The sequence below is a fragment of the Salvelinus fontinalis genome, chromosome 3 (assembly GCF_029448725.1).
Source record: "Salvelinus fontinalis isolate EN_2023a chromosome 3, ASM2944872v1, whole genome shotgun sequence".
Classification (NCBI taxonomy): Eukaryota; Metazoa; Chordata; class Actinopteri; order Salmoniformes; family Salmonidae; genus Salvelinus; species Salvelinus fontinalis.
This window is the reverse complement of record NC_074667.1, coordinates 7,973,679-7,992,687: the sequence shown is the minus strand read 5'-3', so window position 1 is coordinate 7,992,687 and position 19,009 is coordinate 7,973,679. Positions and strand designations below refer to the sequence as shown.

Genomic DNA, 19,009 nt, shown 5'->3' with positions numbered 1-19,009 from the left:
ATGAGGACATAGCAAGTTCTCATTAATCATTGGGTAAATCGTACGAAAAACATCAGAGTAATCTTAAATAGGGACATAATTCATGTTCAAATTCACAACATAACATACATAGGCATTTCATCATTAAGTCCTTTAGGAAATAATGTCTGGAGGGTGAAAATACAAAAACATTCTCTTTTAATATCACCTCCCCTGTCTGATATCTTAACTTTCTCTATGCCACAAAATCTAAAGGTAGAAATGTCATGCTTCAGGTCATTAAAATGTACTGCGACTGGATAATCCCTGTCTTTTATCCTGATTGAACTTTTATGTTCACTAATTCTCTGTTTGAGAGAACGAGAGGTTTTACCGACAAAGCAGAGCCCACATGGACATTTAATCATGTAAATAACATGGGTGGTGGAACACGTAATAATGTTGTTTATTTGGAACCGTTTTCCTGTGTGTGGGTGGCAGACATATTCACACTTCATCATATTGTTGCACTGTGCGCATCCTCTGCATTTATAGCTACCATTTGGAAGAGGGCGTAAAAGAGTCTGGCTGATTTTCTTTTGTGGCTGGCAGTTGGCATGAACCAATTTATCGTGTAAATTGCGACCTCTCCTATACACAATACGTGGTGGATATTTAAATTCAGCCGGCAAAGCTGGGTCCGATGATAAAATATGCCAGTGTTTCTTGACCACATCTCCCACTTTTCGCGAATTCAAAGTATATGTGGTTGTGAACATTACGAAGTGTTCTTTAGCTTTAGTGGGTCTTTTTTTGTAGCAGTTCATCTCGTGTTTTTCCCCAATGCCAATTTAAGAGCTTCAGCCACACATTGTGGCGAAACGCATCTTCTTAGAAACCTAATGCGCATCTCCTCTGCTTTTTCTAGATAGTCCTCTGTGGAGTGGGCATATACGTCGCAGTCTGAAAAACTGGCTTCTTGGAAGTCCTCTTTTTAATGGCTCAGGATAAAAGTTGTCCCCCTGTAATAGAGTATTTCTGTCCGTTTCTTTTCTATACAGACCTGTAAACAGGGTTCCATTTGATTTCTCAATCCACATATCGAGGTAATGAACACGTTGAATGTCGCATTCAATAGTGAATTTGAGATTGGGGTCAATGTCATTGAGTAGTGCAGTAAAGTCTGACAGCTCTTTTTCCGTTCCTTCCCATATGCAAAAAATGTTGTCAATATCTCGATGCCACTTCAGGACTTTATCGTTTTCATTATTAACAAAACTTTCTTCAAAACGACCCATATAGAGGTTAGCATAGCTCGGAGTGAATGTGGAGCCCATCGATGTTCCATTTCGTTTGGAGGTAGTATTCATCATCAAACCTAAAAATAGTTAAACGCCAAAACATATTCAGCCAGCTATAGAATAAAGTTTGTTGGTGGATATTTGTTAGTATCTCTGTCCAAATAGTGAGCTAGGGCTGCCAACTGGTTGATGGTGTCGTCTATGGCTGTAAAATTTGGGCCTAGAATCTCCTTCATTATATAACTTCATAACCTCATGTTCGCTAATCTTAACTTCAACTTCTTTTACTTCCTTCGACACATGTTCAACGATTAATAGCATTAAATCTAAAGATCATTTGAGTATTTCACCCCATTGCTGAATGAAAGTTTTGTCGTTTTTTCCTCTATTGTAGGCTCTTTCTGTATTCTCAGTCCTCTTGGAATGCGCTTATTGTGCCAATACTCGCTAAGAGTGGTGCCATGCAGGAACAAACGAGTTTCTTTCTCTCGGAGTCGGATTTTAAGTCCGACAGTCGAGTGCGGAACTGGGTTGTCCATGTTGGAGGTTGGGAAAAGAATCTTGTTGGCGTCTTCTTGTGTGAATGAAAGGGTACTCGCACAATGCGTGGTAAGGGATTTGATGTCTCCTAGCGGATCCATTGTATACTCGGTACGTCTTTCTTCTTGGGTATACTTCAGAGTGAGATTTCAGAGTGCAGAGTGAAAATAATAGTTCCAAATAAATGACATTATTACGTGCTCCACCACCAATGTTATTTACATGATTAAATGTCCATGTGGGCTCTGCTTTGTCGGTAAAACCTCTCGTTCTCTCAAACAGAGAATTAGTGAACATAAAATTTCCATCAGGTGAAACGACAGGGATTATCCAGTCGCAGTACATTTTAATGACCTAAAGCATGACATTTCTACCTTTTTAGATTTTGTGGCATAGAGAAAGTTAAGATATCAGACAGGGGAGGTAATATTAATAATACTCTGAGTAAAAGAGAATGTTTTTGTATTTTCACCCTCCAGACATTATTTCCTAAAGGACTTAATGATGAAATGCCTATGTATGTTATGTTGTGAATTTTAACATGAATTATGTCCCTATTTAAGATTACTCTGATGTTTTTCGTACGATTTACCCAATGATTAATGAGAACTTGCTATGTCCTCATTGTGGTTTTACAGACGTGATTAATACATCTTATTTATACACTTTTGTAATATTTATGAAATGCATATTGTTATATTTGGTAGCACTTAATTGTTTTTCCTTCGCCTCCAACCCCTTTCGATGCGTGGAACAGATGTGGGTGGGGCGAGATCTACATAAGGGTGCTAATTTTGTTTAAATTCACAAAAGCTCTGACGAAGGCCGTGAGGACGAACGTAAGCAAAAAAGATTGCTCAGATGTGTGAGTGCCTTTTGAAGAATAAAAATTTGCGAAATACAGCTTTTAGCACAGGCAAAATCCTAGACGGGAACCTGGTTCTGTCTGCTTTCCAACAGACACTGGGAGATGAATTCAACTTTAAGCAGAACAAAACCTATAACACAAGGCCAAATCTACACTGGAGTTAGACGACATTGAATCTTCCTGAGTGGCTTAGTTACAGATTTGACTTAAATCAGCTTGAAAATCTATGGCAAGACTTGAAAATGGCTGTCTAGCAATGATCAAGAATAAACTTGAAAGAATTGTAAAAAAAAAAAAAAATGTTTTGGCAAATATTGTACAATCCAGGTGTGCAAAGTTCTTAGAGACTTACCCCAAAAGAAAGCTGTAATCGGTGCTAAAGATGCTTCTACAAAGTATTGACTCTGGTGTGAATACTTATGTAAATGAGATATTTCCATGTTTATTTCACAATAAATTGCCCCCTCCCCAAATAATATTTGACTGTCATTATGGGGTATTGTTTGTTGATGGGTGGGAAAAAAATATATTTAACCAATTTTGAATTCAGGATGTGGAATAAATCAAGGGGTATGAGTACTTTCTGAAGACTAACTAGTGATTCCAGGTTACTGGTAAAAAAGCTGCGAGATATTAGCTTTTTCTTCATGACCAAAACATGGCCTTCCATTTTTAGCTGATATGGGTGTCAATTCATTTAAGCAGCATATCAAATTTGGATAACATTGTCAGTTACACCAGCACCTCCGGCTACCTTATTCCAAACAGTGAAAAAAAGTAAAATAATGATTTGTATATACAGTTGAAGTCAGAAGTTACATACACTTAGGTTGGAGTCATTAAAACTCGTTTTTCAACCACTCCACAAATATCTTGTTAACAAACTATAGTTTTGGCAAGTCGGTTAGGACATCTACTTTGTGCATGAAATAAGTCATTTTTCCAACAATTGTTTACAGACAGATTATTTCACTTATAATTCACTGTATCACAATTCCAGTGGGTCAGAAGTTTACATACACCAAGTTGACTGTAACACTAAGTGTTTAAATAAATAAAAAATATATGTATGCCCATTTTACATAATCACAAGGTTATATATCCATGCATAGACTGGCAGAAATATAACTACCCAGAAAAAATGACATTATTTTATTTTGAATACCACATATTTGATGTGTCACGGGTCACAACAACTCAAAATTTGTTGAAGGTTTTTTACAAAAACGTCCTGCCTTAGGTTTTTGGAAAAATGTCAGTCTATTTAAATATCTTTCACTTCATCCTTTGAGATTTGTTTTTGTCTCTCTGAGTCAACAAAACAAAGTTATTGTATTTTAATATAAAATACTGGTGTTATACTGTATGACAATTTTGTTACCCTGAATGACACTTATCACTACGGCCCACAAATTTTAATTAAATGTGATTCCTTCAGCAATAACACTAATGATCCTATGAACTATTATCAATAGCAGCAATAGGATTTTTCTTTTAGCTATTTTTTAAGTTATAAAACTGTGTAAAACAGGATAAGATGTTTAAAATGTGCAGGCTAGCTGAACTTAGATATCTTCCATATGTGTGTGTGTGGACCCATACGCCACACACATAAAGAACATGGGTTTTACTATGCAATATAGTTTAACTGACACATGAAGTAGGATTCACGTAGGATTAAATCAGCATTGAACATTCCAAACAAAGCATTCATTAAAAAGCATTCCATAAACATTGTGCAAAAAACTGTAGTTTTGCTTAGTCATCACGAAACACTGGATATCTTTCTCAAAGTTATATTGCAATGCTTTGATACCCTTTTCACTTTTTTCTGGAGTGGAGGAAGCATGTGGTTGATCCAGTGTTTGAGATTGAGGCTCAAGGGATTGCTCTAGTTCTGGAGTCCAGGACTCAGATGGTTGCTCCAGCTCCGGAGGTGCAGGTTCATGTTGTACTTGTACAAGTTGTTCAGGGGGCTGCTCAAAAGAGTTTCCTTCCGTGGATACTGGAGTTAAGTTCATCACCACATTCATTTGTTTGATTGTTTTCACGGCGCCGCCTCTGATTTAATCCAAATGTCACCCTTTTTTTCCAGCATCAGAGTGTGTCATTGTATGGATCGGTGGATGATGAGGAGTGACCTCCTTCTCTGATAGCTAAAAAACAAAAATGTAATAGTTATGACACTGGCACAGAATAGGATTCACATCCATTAAATGTTATTAGTAGTCTCTTAATGGTAGGCTATACAATGATAATACTTAATCAAAGTTTAAACGTTAAATCAGCACCCTCTGCCTTTCTCAAACATATTTTGTTACTTTTTCATTGCTAATGTTAATAATTATCACATTACTATAATTTTATGCTGCGGCAACACTTTACGTTGCATTATTACACAATTAATACATGATCATTTATGTAATTATGCATTGCTACACTAACTGGTCAATTTCTATTCAATGGAGGTAAATTTCCATTCAATGCAGGTAGACAAATGCAATTTCAAGATACTTACACAAAATAGCTACATAAAATGCCCATCAAACTACTTCAATTCAAACTTGTACAGTCTCGATTTTTCATAAAGTTCCCCAGCTATTAACTAATATAATTCATTATCCATTTTTAATCCATAATTGTTTGTGTAATATTATATAAACTAATATAATCCATCGGTTATACCTTAACTGCAGTGCAATAAAACATTAACTACAGTGTAATTGTACAACTTACTGTTAATAAGTGTTATTCACCCAGCTTTATTTCCTATTATATCCTATTCTGTTGCTGACAGTAGCTTGAAACCATGAAAACGATATCTTGCTTTTCTTCTGGCTTGTCTTTCCTCCATAGCAACTGGATCTGCGTTAATATTTTGTCTGTGCCGTGCAGCCCTCTCCTTATTAGACAACCGCATCTACAACATAAAGATAATGTACCTTGAAATACTTTCAAATGATATTATTCTGTATTCATACAAGTAAATTTGAATTGCATGATTAAATGTTGTGAACTAGTGAAAACATGGGATAACAAAGCTACTGTCATTCAGCATAACGGGTGACATTGTGGTATAACATGAACCTTTTGTTGTGCTGAAGGACAAAAGCGTGATATGAATTTCATACATAAACATATTTAACAGGCAGTTCCTTGGCCACTTATATAAAGTAACCATATAGCCTTTTGTAAAAAATAACATTAAAAGTATGTTTTCTGTGTTGTGCTGAAGAACATGCATTTTTGTTACCAAGGTTACTAGATGGTGAAAAGGTGAGATCATCAAATATTTCAGAGATTAATATCATGTGATATGCTTTTTACCTTTGTTATACTGAATGATATTGATGAAGCGCAGAAGTCCGGACAAAAGTTATTCAAGTTATTAAATCATTTTTAGATTCAGTATGTCGCTCCCATTCTATATATTGTTGCAAACACTAACACAATTATGCCATGGGTGTTCATTTATATTTTTAACACACGTTTGTCATTAGAATTTACACTGAATGACATTTTGACACTTTAGAACTCAATAACAATAAATTCATTTAATAGTTTGCAACACAAATATTTCTGGGTCAAAAGAAGGGAAAGACAATAACCAGGTATAAGGTATGTCAAAGATAATAAAATATACATTTTAAAATAATATAATCTTTGAGAACTAACAATTACCAAGCTAGACAGTCAGGGAGAATTGAATATTCACCGAACAATGAATTTAGCAGTGTTGGTTTTGTTATGTTTGAGCAAAATAACGCAGCATTAGCCATGGCAAAATGCATAGAATTGCAGGAAATTTGCTTGGGAGAGAGCTGCAATATGCAACTTTGGGCGAGCTGACCAAATTTACATAGAAATGTGTGTTATAGATCTGTCATTCTCATTGAAAGCAAGACCAATAAGCGGTAGATCTATGTGCGCTATTTCTATGCTTCCAATTTTAAAGTTAAATTTTTTCTTTTACTTTCGGTTTTGTAAGCCAGCTTCAAACAGCTGAAAGAAAATACAATATTTTTGGTTATGGAAAATATATTTCAGTGGTTTATTAGTGGTACAATGATTATCTACACTACACATGCTTGTTTTGTCACGTAAACTGCAATGAGGTGAACCATTTGAAGTTTTGCAACCAGGAAATGGCGGTGCAATTTCTGCATAGTTTCTAACAGCTGTCATTCAAATACCATACAGCGCTGTGAAGCATAGAACCTGAGCTCTGACGTCATTTATAGCATGTTACAGTACAGCCACTGCGTTCCGATTTAGGCGCTTATCAATTACAAAATCTGCAATTTTTTTACCCATATACGGGAAACTGCTACCAATCAGGAAGAGATCGGTACTGAAAGACCACTGCATTATCTGATCTCTTATTCTGTGAACTTTGTCAATTATCTTTTCATGCTCAAAGGATCCATTATAGTGAGTGCGATGCATTGGCGTACAATAATACCATTGGGGTAGGAAGACATTTGATAGGCATATAATTCACATTTCTTTGCAATTTTCATTCTTTGGTTGAGACATTAAACTGGGGTCTCAGTGGTACGTTTTCCGTTTCCCTTTCATTATACGTCTCTTGGCATTTGTTGCAGGCATATTGTCTTGGATAAATTTCAAACCCAACATCTAATATTATCATGGCCACCTAATCCTTTGTTCCCAATTGGCTCATTTAACTTAAAAAAAATTAAATAAAGGTTAATGATGAAGTAATATAACAGTAGATAATGTTTCTATAGCCAAGTCTTATTGCTTAAGGATTTGATAGTCTTGGAGTGAAGGTATTAGATGGGTCATAACAAAGAATGATTTCCAATGCTAGAAATATCCATTCAGCCCTGTCTCGAGACTTCAGTGAACTTTAGAGACTCTGCCTCTCTCTCTTTCCCCCTTCCATGCTGAAAGAGGCATGTGCCTCTCTCCTTAGCTAATCGCATTCAGCGCTGCAGGCTCACTAAGACGTGATGGCTTACCCCGGATTCCAAACCTGCAACACACAAAAAAGCACAGAGGGAAGCGAATGAAAGAGGGAGGTAAGATGAAAAAAAAGAATATAGGAAGAGTGAGAGAGGCAGAAAGAGGGTTTCCTTGCTCACTAGAGCAGAAAAGCATCACTGATAGAGCACTGGCTTCAAGGGATCTCCCCGATGTTCAGATAGAGGGTGGCTATGGTAACAGAGGGGGAAAGGAGAAGAGCAGAGATGTGAGAAGAGAGGAAAGGATGGAACAAGAGGGGATAAAAAGAAAGGGAAAGGAGAGAGGGAGGGAGGGAGGGAGGGAGGAAATGAGGAGAGGAGAAGAAAGGATTAGAAAGATCTGATGAGCTTGGAAAGAAGGGGAGAAGAGGGTTAAATAAGGAAAGGAAATGAGGATAGTGATTCTTGAGGGACTCAGCATGTGTATCAGATAGTTAGGAGCCAGCCTCGTGTGACTGTGAGGAGCTGAGAAGCACTATCTTCCTGCTGAATCTTTAAACAGGACTCCTGTTCTGCTGCCAACTCCTTGACAGGTGACTGCCTCAATATCCTGGAACTTTGGTGCTTCCGCACACTCTACTCATGCCAACCCCACCCCCTGGGCATTGTGTGTGTGTTTTAGCTAAGGAAGCTAAGGTCTCACGCAAGCACACACCGACATACTCAGTCACACACACACACATAACAGAAAAAGAAAGCACACAAATGTGTGTGTGTGTGCACGCGAGACCTTAGCTTCCCTCTTGAAAACTTGGGACTGCCTTTTCAGTAACCTCAAGTACCTTCTCATGATCTATGATGCTTTGCCTGACGGTACACCTTCAAAAGGCAAAACGCTGATAAATTCTGAATGAAAATGCATCATCACGGAGCCTCATTATCCAGTCGTACATTCCTTTCGTTTGCCAAGATATCCCTTGATACACACCAATGTTTTGCACTCGTTTAAAGCTAAAACAACTAATTCTCTGTCCTCACATCTCCTTAGCCTATAGGGGGAAGGAGGAAACATGTGAGGGTGTAACACACACACACACACACTTCCTGTACAATCTCTGGAGCGTGGACTCAATATGGGAAATGGAACTGTACTATATGCAAATTCAAATTCAAGCTGCTTTATTGGCATGAAAAACATTGTGTCAATATTGCCAAAGCAACAATGTATACAATATACATTGTAATAAAATTATAAACAATGACAAATAATAATATAGAATGGCAGTAAATAATAATACAAAATTAAATATAAAAATAGTAACAATAAAATGGTAACTATTCTCCTTGTCCTTGTCTGTGGTGACATCACAATGGGGAAGCAAAGCATTGCTTAACCTCATGTTCTATTTCCCTTTGGACTACTGTACATTCAGCTTTGTTTCAACAGACCTAAACAGGAATGTAATGGGTACAGGAAGAAGTTTTACCCCATAAAACCTCATAATACATCAGAATACTTTAACGACCTCAGACTACCTTGAAGGCCCTGTGCTAAAACACATCGCCGTTCTGAATGCATCTCTGCGTTTTCTAAGTTCTATAGCAATGCGTAGACCTTTTGAAATGAAATATATTTTCTTCCAACCCGAGTGCCTTGCACCAGATCCATTAATATACATGATACATATACGGCACTGCCCTCGAACCATAGAAATGAATAAAGATAGGTTATGCCTTGAACATCCTTGAGACATAAGACCTGAACCTACTGTGACTGTTTCTCTGTCTGAATAACCACTTAGCTTCTAATAGTGTAGATCTCAAACATTAAGAGGAATCCACAGCTTAGGGAATCAGAGCAGAACATTATATACAGGTAACTGCCAAAATAAAGGAAACACTTGAGTAAATGAGGGATATAAAGTATATTGAAAACAGGCTTCCACACAGATGGAATTCCTGCGTTAATTAAGCAATTAACATATCATTCTTAGGGTCATGTCATAAAATGCCCATTATTTTGGCTACCATGGCTAGAAGAAGAGATATCAGTGACTTTGAAAGAGGGGTCTCAAGACACTTTATGTTGGGGTTTCCTTTATTTTAGCAGTATATTATACAGCAATAGCAAGGAGCCAACAGTCAGCTAATTAGTGTTTTGTTAATTATTGCTGCTAATGTCAGTTTATTAACGAGGGAGAGCAAGGGAAAGGATGGAGCGGGAAGACTGAAGAGGGAAAGGATGGAGCGGGTAGACAGAAGAGAGAAAGGATGGAGCGGGTAGACAGAAGAGGGAAGGGATGGAGCGGGAAGAGGGAAAGGATGGAGCGGGAAGAGGGAAAGAATTAGAGGATAGAAGGAGAAAAGGACAGGAGAAGCGAAGCAGACGGTGAAAGAGAGCCAAAAAATAGGGGGATATAGAGAATTGGAAACTTGGTAGACGATGAGGACTTGGGGTTGGGAGACGTGTAAAATGGAGAGGGGGAGTGGAGGGCAGACTGAGGGAGTTGGGAGACATGCACATTCACAATGATAGGGGAGAGGGAGCGAGAGAGACCGAAGGACAGAGATTGGAATTGAAGGAGAGAGCCGCATAGAGGGAAAGATGGAGACAGAGGGAGTCTGGGGAGGACTGATTGGGGGATGTAATGAGCTGTAGCAGACAGTCGGCTCCAAGGGGACCAACAGAGAAGCTCCGCTCCTCCCTCTACGACCTAGTTTGGGATCCCACCGAGAGGTAGCCGTCGCGCACACAAGACCCCACACACACACACTCTTCCTCACTCTCTCTCGCGCTCTCCCAAGCACGTACGCACAGACAGTCACACGGTTCTCTCTGCTCCACTTCTCTCTCTAGGACAGTATGTCCTCTGACACCCTTCTCCATCTCTTCTCTGTTTGTTTTGGCTGTGGATCAAAGTCTCCTCTCCTCCTGTGTTTTGGGAACACTCTCCTGCTTCTCTATCTCTCATACATGGCCTTGTCTCTATTCATGTTCCATGTCCTGTTTGAGAAGACTCGTGTGCCACTTTGACCTCTGTCCTAAAAGTTCATTACCACAACAAACACAGTGGGAGATCTGAATGTAATGGCCACCTGAGGTTTGTTGTGGGGAGTTGTTACACGGTGTTAGTTTGCACTTTGTCTGGGTACGTGCTTGAATGTCCAGATGAGAACACGTGTGCTGGACAGCTGGTGGCGAGGTTCTGTATAATTCAAACGTTGGGTTTGTGTAACGCATGCGCGCCCGAGTGCACGCTCACAGAATACACACACCCCCACTCCCCACCACAGACACACACCTGTGTTCCCCTTGATAATAATGACTAAGCCCCATCTGAGATCTCAACCCAGCTGCTATAGTTGCTGCCTCAGCAGTGCTATATCGTGCCTCTCCTCTACCTTTAAACATCACCCTGCTGGGAACGCACTGGACCTGCTACCAGCCCGGGCCTGTCCAAGCACGATAATACCCTCTTCACTGTGGGAGTCACAGTGCGGTCTAAATCGACCTGCGTGTATCCCTTTGTGACCTGACCCTCGCCTAAACCTCTCTAGTTCAAAGACATTATACTATGTAATTGAAAGTTACTAATTGTTCCTGTGATATCAAACTTTTTTTTTCACTGTGAAAACAAACATATTTCTTTGTGGTTGACATGGCAATGCTTCCACACATACTGTATGCACAAGTTCAGCGGTTTACAGATGAATTAAGACCGGAAACATTTATATAGCACTTTTGTTTGCTTTCTTGCTGCCCTGATTGGACTGGATCTCTGTTTGTGTCCCCAGGTTTTGCATGCAGAAAAGTGCCAAGCTGGTGCCAGGGGTGACATTGGACCTCATTGAGAAGTAAGTACCGCTGTGGCTACTCTCCCGCTTTCATTTCTGCTTTCTAAACTTTATATTGCTTTTCTTCTTTTGTTCTTTCAGCGAGTAGTGTAGTTTGGACCAATTTAAAGCCCTACTTTTTATTTTGTAAAGATCAGTTTTTTTTTTATAGATGGATTTGAGTATGTTTTTGTCGTGAGTAATACAAGTATGCCAGATAAAAGGACGTACAGATGCAATTCCACTCGATTTGAGAACATAAAAGGCAGCTTACAGCACCTAGAGCTCCCTCTACACCAACTACACAGAGAGACTACGTTAACACGCTCACATAACAGGAAAACAAGACAGATACAAACTTTTCGATACTTTAGATTTGGCCCTCTTGCCTAGTCTTTGTCTGACTCAGACAGACGTTCTCGCTTTCCCTCCCAAACACACATGCTGGCGTGTAAACGCACACATGACTTTGCCTCCAGCTAATTGTGACTCAGTCAGCACATGGCCATGATTCCCTCAGTGTTAACCAGGCCAAAATGGACACGGACACGGACACGGACACGGACACGGACACACACACACACACACACACACACACACACACACACACACACACACACACACGAGTCTAGTCCTCTAGAGGTTAATTAGTGTGTTTGGCTAAGGGCTAGTAGAGGCTGAGGGTGTCATGGTGCACACTCACTGAACGTGAGTGTGTGCACGTGAGTGTGTGCACGTTGGGGGGTCAAAGTTCATCTAGTAGAACTCTTTCCAGTGTGACGCAGATAGTCACGTTTCACTCCTCTCTGCCTACTCTTCCCCACCAGATAGTCACGTTTCACTCCTCTCTCTGCCTACTCTGCCCTTCTCCAGATAGTCATGTTTCACTCCTCTCTCTGCCTACTCTACCCCTCTCCAGATAGTCACGTTTCACTCCTCTCTGCCTACTCTTCCCCACCAGTTAGTCACGTTTCACTCCTCTCTCTGCCTACTCTACCCCTCTCCAGATAGTCACGTTTCACTCCTCTCTGCCTACTCTTCCCCACCAGTTAGTCACGTTTCACTCCTCTCTCTGCCTACTCTGCCCTTCTCCAGATAGTCACGTTTCACTCCTCTCTCTGCCTACTCGGCCCTTCTCCAGATAGTCACGTTTCACTCCTCTCTCTGCCTACTCTTCCCCACCAGAGAGTCACGTTTCACTCCCCTCTCTGCCTACTCTGCCCTTCTCCAGATAGTCACGTTTCACTCCTCTGCCTACTCTTCCCCACCAGATAGTCACGTTTCACTCCTCTCTCTGCCTACTCTGCCCCTCTCCAAGACTGGAAGTGAGTTTAGGATTGGATCCAAACTCAAGAGTTGCCTCCCCTGTGCACCATAACTCCTCAGGTACCTCTGCCGAACCGCAGCCTGTTCCTTTTTCAAACAATCCCCTGTTCCAAAGGAGAGGATACAAGAAGTGTCTCTCTCTTCAGGTGGATAAGGTACTCTCATCCTTCCTTCTCTCTTGCTCACTATCTGGCTCTCTCTCTCCCTTTGGCATCATGTCTAACTCTCTCGCTCTCTTCCCACCTTCTCTGTAGCGTTCTCTTTCCTTCTCTTCCTCTCGCTCTCTCTCTGACATATGGAGATGCCTCTGTGGAGGATAAAAACTGCTTGAGAAATAACCAGGTGGAAGAGACAGCCTTTCAACTAACAATCAGAGTGAGATCTCACTCTCTTACTTTGCATCTCTTTGTCTCTCCTTTTATTCTCCTTCTACCATATCAGTACATCACGGGTCGGTTTTGACAGCTTTGACACTTCTCCCTCCTTACATCTCTCACTGGACTGGAGGGCTGCGGCGAGAAGACATGTAAAGGCACGTCAGGAGGCTCATACGAGCGTCAGTCTTATCGTGGGTTTGCGTCAGCGGTTGAGGTTGTGCTGGGAAAAGGCTCCCCTCTGGAAACGGAGCTACCTTCCTAGTGTTTTAAAGTGACGGCATTCCGTCTTGATACAGACCCAAAATAAATCAAAATGCAGGTCGCGTTTGAGAGCTTTGCAAGTGTGAGGATGTTTTTGGGAGTCCTCGTCTCAACTGAATGTGTAGAGTGTAGTCCGCAGTGGACTCGTTCAGTATCGCCTCAGAGTTGGACACCAGCCGACCCATTGTAATCAGTTTGCGTCAAAGTTCGTACTGGGAAAGGCTTCCCTTCGGAGTGTGTTTTAAGTGACGACGTTCAGATCTGACCCAGATGCAGACCAAAAAGAAATCGATTCGGGTGGTATTTCAGAGCTTTGAGTGGTGTACTAGTTAAAAATCACCTCACAGTTGGACTTCACCTACTAAGTACTGGAGTCCAGTGCAGCAACGGAAGCGCTAATTCATAATGTACTATAGCCGTTCCTACAGAATCACCCAACACCTTCCCAGGTCAGTTCTGTTGGTTCTCATAAGAACCGGTCCATAGCAGAGTTCATACCTTGTCACAACACTCATTTAAATGGCCTTCTCATTTACCTCTGTCTGGAACTTTAAACACAGCTAGTTTTGGTGGCAGTCTCTAAAATGGTTACTGGTTAAAATGGTTACCCCCCCCCCCAAAAAAATCTACTTATATCTGAATGCTATAACGTTGCAACCTCCTGAACAGGCCCCAGCTGTATTAGTGCTGAGTTGGAACAAAACCCTGAACACACCCTGTGTGGTTCTCCAGGCCCGGGGTTTTAGACAGCTGCAACAAGGAGTGGTGCTGAAGCGTTAGCTTCCGAAAGGCTGAGCTGTGCCAGTGTGTGTTTCAGCACTGGGCCCCAGGAGATGGTGACATTTACCTCCCAGCTGAGTTTGTGACTCAGTCAGCACATGGCCATGACTACCTCCGTGTGTTCAGTGTTAACCGGCCATAATGGAGACGCGCTCGCACACACACACACACACACACACAGACACACACACACACACACACACACACACACACACTTTCTGCTCAGAGGGCCAAGACGTTACATATAGACAGCCGACCCCCATTACATAAGACTAAGTCACTGCAAAGAACTTGGACCAACCAGTAATTACATGATTTACTTCTTCTCTCCCTCCTACACACCCACACACTCCTACATACACACACTTATTGCAAAAGGATCTTAGATAAGAGATTTCGAGTCACGATTCTAAACCATGTCAGTTATCATGACTAATACTCTACTTCACGCAGATGCAATATAAGGGAATTTGTTTATTTTCTCTTTTGACTTCACACCGCCAAGCCCCGCCTCCTGATCAAGGATGATCCTTTCTTGTCAAGAAACACAGGTCTTTTTTCTTTTCATCTCCCCTGAACTGTTTTCCTACTGCATGGGAATGATGAGAATAACATGGGAACCCTATGAGCTTTGAGCATGGATTCCAATTCCAATCCCGCAGCCTATTGATACTGTGTCTCCCAGACCCCCTGGAGGGGTGCGGTGCTAGCAGGAAGCAGGAACCTTGAGAAAAAATGTCTTTACATGTCGCTGCTCACCAGTGCCCCCAGTCGAACGGCGTCAAGGTTATGGCAGAAACATGTAGTCCTCTTTTTCCTCCGTTCTAATACATTTAGCTGAGAGGGTGTGTGTTGTCTGTACTGACTGCTAATGTATGTTTGGCCAGATGAATGGGAGAGGTGGGTGAGCTCCTGTGGGGTTTAGGAGCTCTGAATGGGAAAGAGAAATGGTGTCTCTTTGATGTTGTGACACACTGCTCTTTCACATGAGCGATACCTTGTTGGTTCAGTGCAGCCCCTCAGTGTTCACTCTGGGCACTGTGTGTGTGAGCTTTCTCCGTGTGTCTCAGGATATACCCAGGGAGATGGGGGAAGCCATTTGTCCCCGTTCCTCCTTGTACTCCTCTCCCCCACTGGGGGGGTCATAAAGCGTCATGGGGGGGGGGGGGGGGGGTGGCCCGGTCAACACATCACCATCAACACAGCCATGCCTCTATTGATCTACACTACACACACTGGGGCTGTTAGGAGTCATCATTAGACCACACACACACATAATGTACGTTGTTTTACATTTTGTTCATTTAGCAGATGCTATTATCCAGAGCGACTTACAGGAGCAATTAGGGTTAAGGTGCCTTGCTCAAGGGCAAATAAGACCAATTTTCCCACGTAGTCGCCTCAGGGATTCGAACCAGCAACCTTTACTTGCCCAACGCTCTTAACCGCTAGGCTACCTGTCGCCCCACAGACTAGGCCACACACACACACACACGCTACCTACTGGGGACACCTGTTCTGGCACCACATTCTGGGGACACCACTTTCCTGACAGCCTAGAGACGAGATGAAAACATCAACAACAAAATCTGTAATAAATACAATTGTAATTGATTTATTGAAATAAGGATAGATGACATTGTGATGACTGGGCAAGAGGAAACTCCTTATTTGACATCAACAGGAAGTCCTATCTGGGGACCAAGTTCTGACCAACTAGTGCCATCGGGGGACTAACTAGTGTAGGCTATTGTTTAGGGCACAAGGGGAAGATGGATCCTAATCTAGATTACCGGCAAAGTTTGTATTGGTAGAACCGCCTGGCCTTTCAGCCTATCAGTACCCGCTAGAGAATGTTGCCGGGCATACTCTTTAGCATATGTATCAGATGCATATCAGCCTGTAAGGTGCGCAAACATGCTTGATAAATAGTGCATAAGCTATTGTAAATGATTAATTGCGTGAAGAAATATTCAGTGTAATCCATTTGATCAACTTAATTTGTAGATTTGATTAGTAATAGAGTTATAGTAATTATGTCAAGTAAAAAGTCGTGCCGTCCCTCCCAGACTCCTGTCTCGCCGTGCCGTCCCTCCCAGACTCCTGCCTCGCCGTGCCGTCCCTCCCAGACTCCTGCCTCGCCGTGCCGTCCCTCCCAGACTCTTGCCTCGCCGTGCCGTCCCTCCCAGACTCCTGCCTCGCCGTGCCGTCCCTCCCAGACTCCTGCCTCGCCGTGCCGTCCCTCCCAGACTCCTGACTCGCCGTGCCGTCCCTCCCAGACTCCTGACTCGCCGTGCCGTCCCTCAGAGACTCCTGCCTCGCCGTGCCGTCCCTCCCAGACTCCTGCCTCGCCGTGCCGTCCCTCCCAGACTCCTGCCTCGCCGTGCCGTCCCTCCCAGACTCCTGCCTCGCCGTCTGTTGGCTCTGAGTTTTTACTGTGGCGAAGCTCAGGCATCGGAGGCGGAAGTCAACATCTGAATCAGATGAAGACTCTTCATCAGCAATGTCTATTTCAAGCTCAATATATGATCCTCCATCCAACTCGAACTCACCTAAATTCTGCAGCATTTGCAATACTGTTAGTGCGTCCATTCATTTGGTTCGGCTTGCCATTGTGAACTACACACTGTATGTTGTACTCGGTGTCTAATTTGACTCTCATAGAGGGGAAATGATATACCATTTGCAGCCTTTCATAATAAAATAGACTGCCCACAATTCTTCATCAAAATTACAATATAGTTCTAAATTGAATCATCTTCTTCACCCTCATCATTCAGATCAATTCAATCACCATCATCAATCAGTTCATTCAAGTCACATGCACCATTATCAGTTTCTATCTGGTTTATATTGCCCATTGATGACAGAATAGCATATTTTAATTGTATTATGTTACTCGTTTTTACGTAGTTCATTCAAGTCACATGCACCATTATCAGTTTCTATCTGGTTTATATTGCCCATTGATGACAGAATAGCATATTTTAATTGTATTATGTTACTCGTTTTTACGTTTTTACGCTGCCGCGTAATTGGTAATGTACTGAATTCATGGACAGCAGGGATGTTCTTGGAAAAAGTGACGTTTGGAAATAGAGCTGCACCTCTTGAATTATGAGAGTTATTTGACAAAGGTAAGTGTAATAGAAACTGCAGAATATGCTCTTTCTGATAGTATTTAGAAATGTGAATGTTTTACTTACATGTGACTCTGGAGGAGGATATGATAAAGTGATGCTCCTTTCCCTGCATGTACAGTTTGCCAACTGATAGACCTAATATTGTCACTCATCAGATTATTGTCAATTGAATCTTGTCTGTAGTCTGTCTCTTAATCTGTGTGAAATGAGTTTGGGTATAGTTTAGGTGTAGTTTCGATGGGCCGGCTGGACAGGCTGACTGGCATTGTTGTTTCCCGCTCATCAACTTTGATAGAATCAAGGATATGTTTTGCATTATTCTGAAGGCCTGCTGCACCATGTAGCGTGTTTTAGTTTCCCTTCTAGTAAATAAAACAGTTCCATAACAGCTTATGTTCACAAAGTAAAACTTAAAAGAGAACGGTATCAGCCCCCTAGGTGATTTGCTGCTGATAAATAGGCATAACACCAACTCATCATTACACTATTGTCTTTCTAAATGAAATCAACATCTTCACCGTCATCATTCAGTTAGGCCTAATTTGAATTTAATTGTGAAGTAAGGTGCACAATTATCGCCCATTCATCCATTTGTCATTCATTTAGTGAGGAGAGAGTCGCATTAGCACCTGGGTGGATACCAATGTTCTACAGCACATTGTCTTGGCGGGTTAAGTTTGGAATAGGTGTGGGAAAAAACTGGTAAAGGCGGCAAATATTTTTCTGTTGGCGATTTCAAATTCTGACAAATGAGCAGTGTAAAATACAAACATTTCGGAAAAATCAGGGAAGGAGCTAAATCAAATGTGAGTGGCAGTTGGCCTACAGTAGTTCTAGTGTTAACCCCGTTGCTCCCTCTCTCCCTCCAGTCCAGTAGCCATTAGTGTCTCTCCCTTTAGTTCAGTACTACACTTTGCTAGCTTGTCTTTAGCCTCCTCTTTCTCTCTCTCTCGCGTGCGCAAGACGACAGTCTCCGTCTTGCTCTGCACAGACCACACAAGTTTAAGCGGGCGCGTAACGGATTATGGTCATTATAGTTAATTTCCATGTTTTCTGTGATAAATAATGTACACTGGATAATAATATAAACGCAACTTGTAAAGTGTTGGTTTCATAAGCTGAAATAAAACATCCCAGAAATGTTCCATACGCACAAAAAGCTTATTTCTCTCAAATTGTGCACAATTTTGTTTATATCCCTGTTAGTGAGCATTTCTCCTTTGCCAAGATAATCCATCCATGTGACAGGTGTGGCATATCAAGAAGCCGATTAAACAGCATGATCATTACACAGGTGCACCTTGTGCTGTAGACAAAGGGCCGCTAAATTGTGCAGTTTTGTCACACAACACAATGCCACAGATGTGTCAAGTTTTGAGGGAGTGTTCAATTGGCAAGCTGACTGCAGGAATGTCCACCAGAGCTGTTGCCAGAAAATGTCATGTTCATTTCTCTAAGCTTCCTCCGAAGTCGTTTTAGAGAATTTGGTAGTACGTCCAACCGGCCTCACAACCGCAGAACACGTGTATGGCGTTGTGTGGGCAAGTGGTTTGCTGATGTCAATGTTGTGATCTGAGTGCTCCATGGTGGCGGTGGAGTTATGGTATGGGCAGGGATAAGCTACGGACAACGGACACAATTTCATTTTATCAATGGTAATTTGAGATCCTGAGGCCAATTGTCATGCCATTCA

At 41.7% G+C, this 19,009-nt stretch overlaps 1 protein-coding gene across 7 annotated transcripts in view; it reads left to right on the top strand.

Moving 5' to 3' along the window:
* Positions 1-19,009, top strand: part of LOC129837819 (regulatory-associated protein of mTOR-like) — a 180,472-nt gene that overhangs the window by 93,425 nt on the left and 68,038 nt on the right. For all 7 annotated transcript variants that reach the window (XM_055904315.1, XM_055904299.1, XM_055904293.1 and 4 more), the window contains exon 8: positions 11,391-11,450. In XM_055904315.1, coding sequence (XP_055760290.1) covers positions 11,391-11,450 — 60 coding nt within the window. The remainder of the gene's footprint in view (positions 1-11,390; positions 11,451-19,009) is intronic.